At 61.4% G+C, this 3,010-nt stretch overlaps 1 protein-coding gene across 1 annotated transcript; it reads left to right on the top strand.

The window, feature by feature from the left end:
* Positions 1-960: 960 nt before the first annotated feature.
* Positions 961-1,810, top strand: LOC121102369. The gene is made up of 2 exons (XM_040628121.1): positions 961-1,302; positions 1,523-1,810. The coding sequence occupies exons 1-2, from the start codon at positions 961-963 to the stop codon at positions 1,793-1,795; spliced, it is 615 nt and encodes a 204-aa protein (XP_040484055.1). The 3' UTR covers positions 1,796-1,810.
* Positions 1,811-3,010: the final 1,200 nt, after the last annotated feature.

Raw genomic sequence — 3,010 nt, 5'->3', positions numbered from 1 at the left:
TGATGCCTCTAGTTTCCTGGCAACTCTAGAAGTTGACCTTGACTCCCCACAGCCCATTCAGGAAGGCAGGCATCAGCGTGGAGCACAGCCCCTCCCGGCTGATACAGAAACTATGCACGCCGAGCTGACCACGGTCCAGGCTGGGAAAGTCCCAGACAAACCGAATCCCAAATGCTGAGGTGGTGACTTCCTTCTCCTGTTTAGAAGAACGGGGCCTATCTCGTTCCAGCCTGACTGTGAAGAAGCTGTGTTATCACGGGGTGTGTGTCTTGGGGTGACTGTGATAAGTGGGTGTCTACAATTTGCACCAGGCACCAAGTCAGCCTCAGGATGTTGCAAGGAATGTGACAAACATGGTTTTGTCCTCATGACACTGACAATTCTAGTGGAGGGTGGCTGATGAACTAGGAAGCAAGTAAATGAATATAATCATGTTAGAGAGATGGTGCTTGGAGGAAATAAAGGGTCATTATGTGACAGAGACTGCACAGTTACTTTAGCTAGGGTGTCAAGAAGGAGGTCATGTGACAAGGAGCCAGCCAGACAGGACAGATGCAAGAGAGTGGGAGGCAGGAACAAGCCTTGAAGAGAAACAGAAACCACCGTGTCTGGAGCACGCTGAATGAAGAGGGGACGGGTGGGAGAGGAGGACTCAGACGCGGGAGGGCCACGCAGGGCCAGCGGGAGGAGAGCCTGCAGGGAACACAGCATAGATGTCAGAAGCGCAAGGATGGGGCAATCACGGAAGGCGTCCCAGAGGAAGTTGCCCGAAGAACCGTCGAAGTTAGAGATGAGAGGAGGGGCGGTTCAAACGCCCCGCATCTAGGCTTTGCCACTTCCTAGTTATGTGGCTTTGGGCAAGTTATATAACGTCTCTAAGCCGCAGGTTCCTCCTCTGAAAAGACGACTAATAATAACCGCCCTGCAAGGTTGTTGTGAAAATTAGTGCCTGAAACCCGGATGCCAGGGCGCTTTGATGGTGGACGTGGAGGCAGCGTGGCGTGCCGTGGAAACGCGTCGTTCCGGGGGAGGGGCTGTCTCTACCCATCCTTCCTCAGCCAGGTGACCAAAGGTCACCAGGCCCGACTACCGCTGCGGGGCGCCCGAGGCGGCGGCACGCGAGGGGGCGGTCCGCGGAGGCTCCTCCCTGGACGGTCGGGCCGCGGCCCGGCCCCGGAGGAGGAGCGCAGGCTGGGGCTAGAGGGACCCTTGACAGCTGGTGACAGCTGGCAGGCGCGGGGGCCAAGAGGCGGCAGCGTCCTCGGCTGTCCGGTCCGCGATCCTGGCCGCCTTCAGAGTAAGGTACGCAGCAGCTTCAGTACCCCGAGGCTGCTTCCCTCCCCCTCAGTGCCAGCTTCCTGTCTCTTTAAGAGGTCAGCGGGTCGTCCCGCCTCTTAGGGATCTGATTGGCTTCTTCCGCGGCTTGCCCCCTCGTTTTGATGTAGCTCCATTTCTATAGGCTATTGGGGCCTGGGGGCGGGCCTGAATGCTATAAGTAGGGGCCGTGGCTGTTTTCGCGCAGTTTTGGCCGAACGAAAAGGACGCGCCTCCCTTCCGGTCGCTGCTACCGAGAAGGGCTGCATGCTGTCCTGGGGGCCGGTGGGCCCGGCGCGCTGACCGCGTTTCCCATTTCCCGCGGGCGCCCCATTTCTGCCGAGCCGGCTGCCGGCAGCTCTTGCGCGACGCTCCCTGGCCCCGCTGCCTGCCCTGGACGCAGGAGGCCGGAGTCCCGGGGCCTGTGTGGGGTCGGCGCAGTCTGCGGTGGCGGATGAGCGGCCCGGGCGGCGGGGCCTGAGCACGGCCCGGGTCCCTCAGGTAAGGAGAGGATGTTCTCCCGCCACACCTGGAGGGGTAGCCCCGTCTTCGCGCGTCCCGAAGCCCTACCGCGGGGCTGGGCGCCCCGTCCCTCTGCGGCGGCTGGGACCACCGCTCCAGGGACGCCCCCTGGCCTCCGCCGCACCTAGAGTCCCTCCCCGGCAGGGAGCTCCCAGAGCCCGGGAGCATCTAATGACTCCCCGGGACAGCTGCGGGAGAGCCGGGAGCTGATCGGGACCTCCACCCGCATCCCCACAGCTGGACCGGGGCCCACCTGTCGCCGCTCCTTCCTCCGGGAGTGACCCCTTCCCGCTCAGGGCACAACCTCAGAGGACTCCCTTGGGGAAGTTTCAGAGGGCCAAGGAGCCCCTGGGTGAGGATTCACAGGAAGAGGCGAAGGGTGATTGCGAGACCCAGAGGGGATGGGGGTGGCCGAGCGCTCGGGGAGGGGGAGTGAGCACATACAGCTGCACAGGGTTCCGGAATGGCCAGTTAGAAGGGCTGGTGGACCCTGTGGCTTGAGGCTGTGCAGAAAGAGATCTAGGCTCAGTGGCCCTGCACCTGAGCCTGTGTTCCTGTCTACAAGCAGCGGGACAGGACCTGCCCCCAACTTTGCTGTGGCCTTCAGCAGCCCGAGAGGGGCAGGAGGTGTAGTTTCTGCGGCTGGGGCTGCTGTTGCAGGAGGGGCCTTCTGGGAGGCTCAGAAGCGCTGCTTCCACTGGACCAGGGGAAGGGGGTGGAGAGTGACTTTGCCTTCTGCCTCTGTAGTAGGGATGGGGCTGGGGTCCTCCCAGGCGATCCTTCTCCTGCTCTCCAGAAGGGCTTGGCTGCACTCTGCTGGCGATTCATCTGTCCACATTGTAACATTTTGTTGAGAACTTACTCTGTGCCAGGCGCTATTCTAGGGGATTGGGTCATGAGCACGCCTGGGGTGGGCAGCCAGTAAACACATAAACACCCAGCTAGGGCCACTTCCAATGGAGGCCAAGTGCTGTAAAGAAAACACAGGGCGGGCTAGCTGAGAGAGATGGTTAAGGAGGGCTCTGAGGAGGCGGCCTGAATGATGAGACCCGCAGAAGGGCCAGCACAAAGGCCCTGAGGTAGGAGGAAGCTTAGCAGCTTGGAGAACAAGGTGGAAGCCAGGGGCTGGTGGATGGAAGGCATGAGGCAGAACAGCAGGCAGGGGGTGGATCAG

The sequence above is a fragment of the Ursus maritimus genome, unplaced genomic scaffold (genome assembly GCF_017311325.1).
Source record: "Ursus maritimus isolate PB19 unplaced genomic scaffold, ASM1731132v1 scaffold_14, whole genome shotgun sequence".
NCBI lineage: Eukaryota > Metazoa > Chordata > Mammalia > Carnivora > Ursidae > Ursus > Ursus maritimus.
This window is presented reverse-complemented; position numbering and strand designations above follow the sequence as displayed.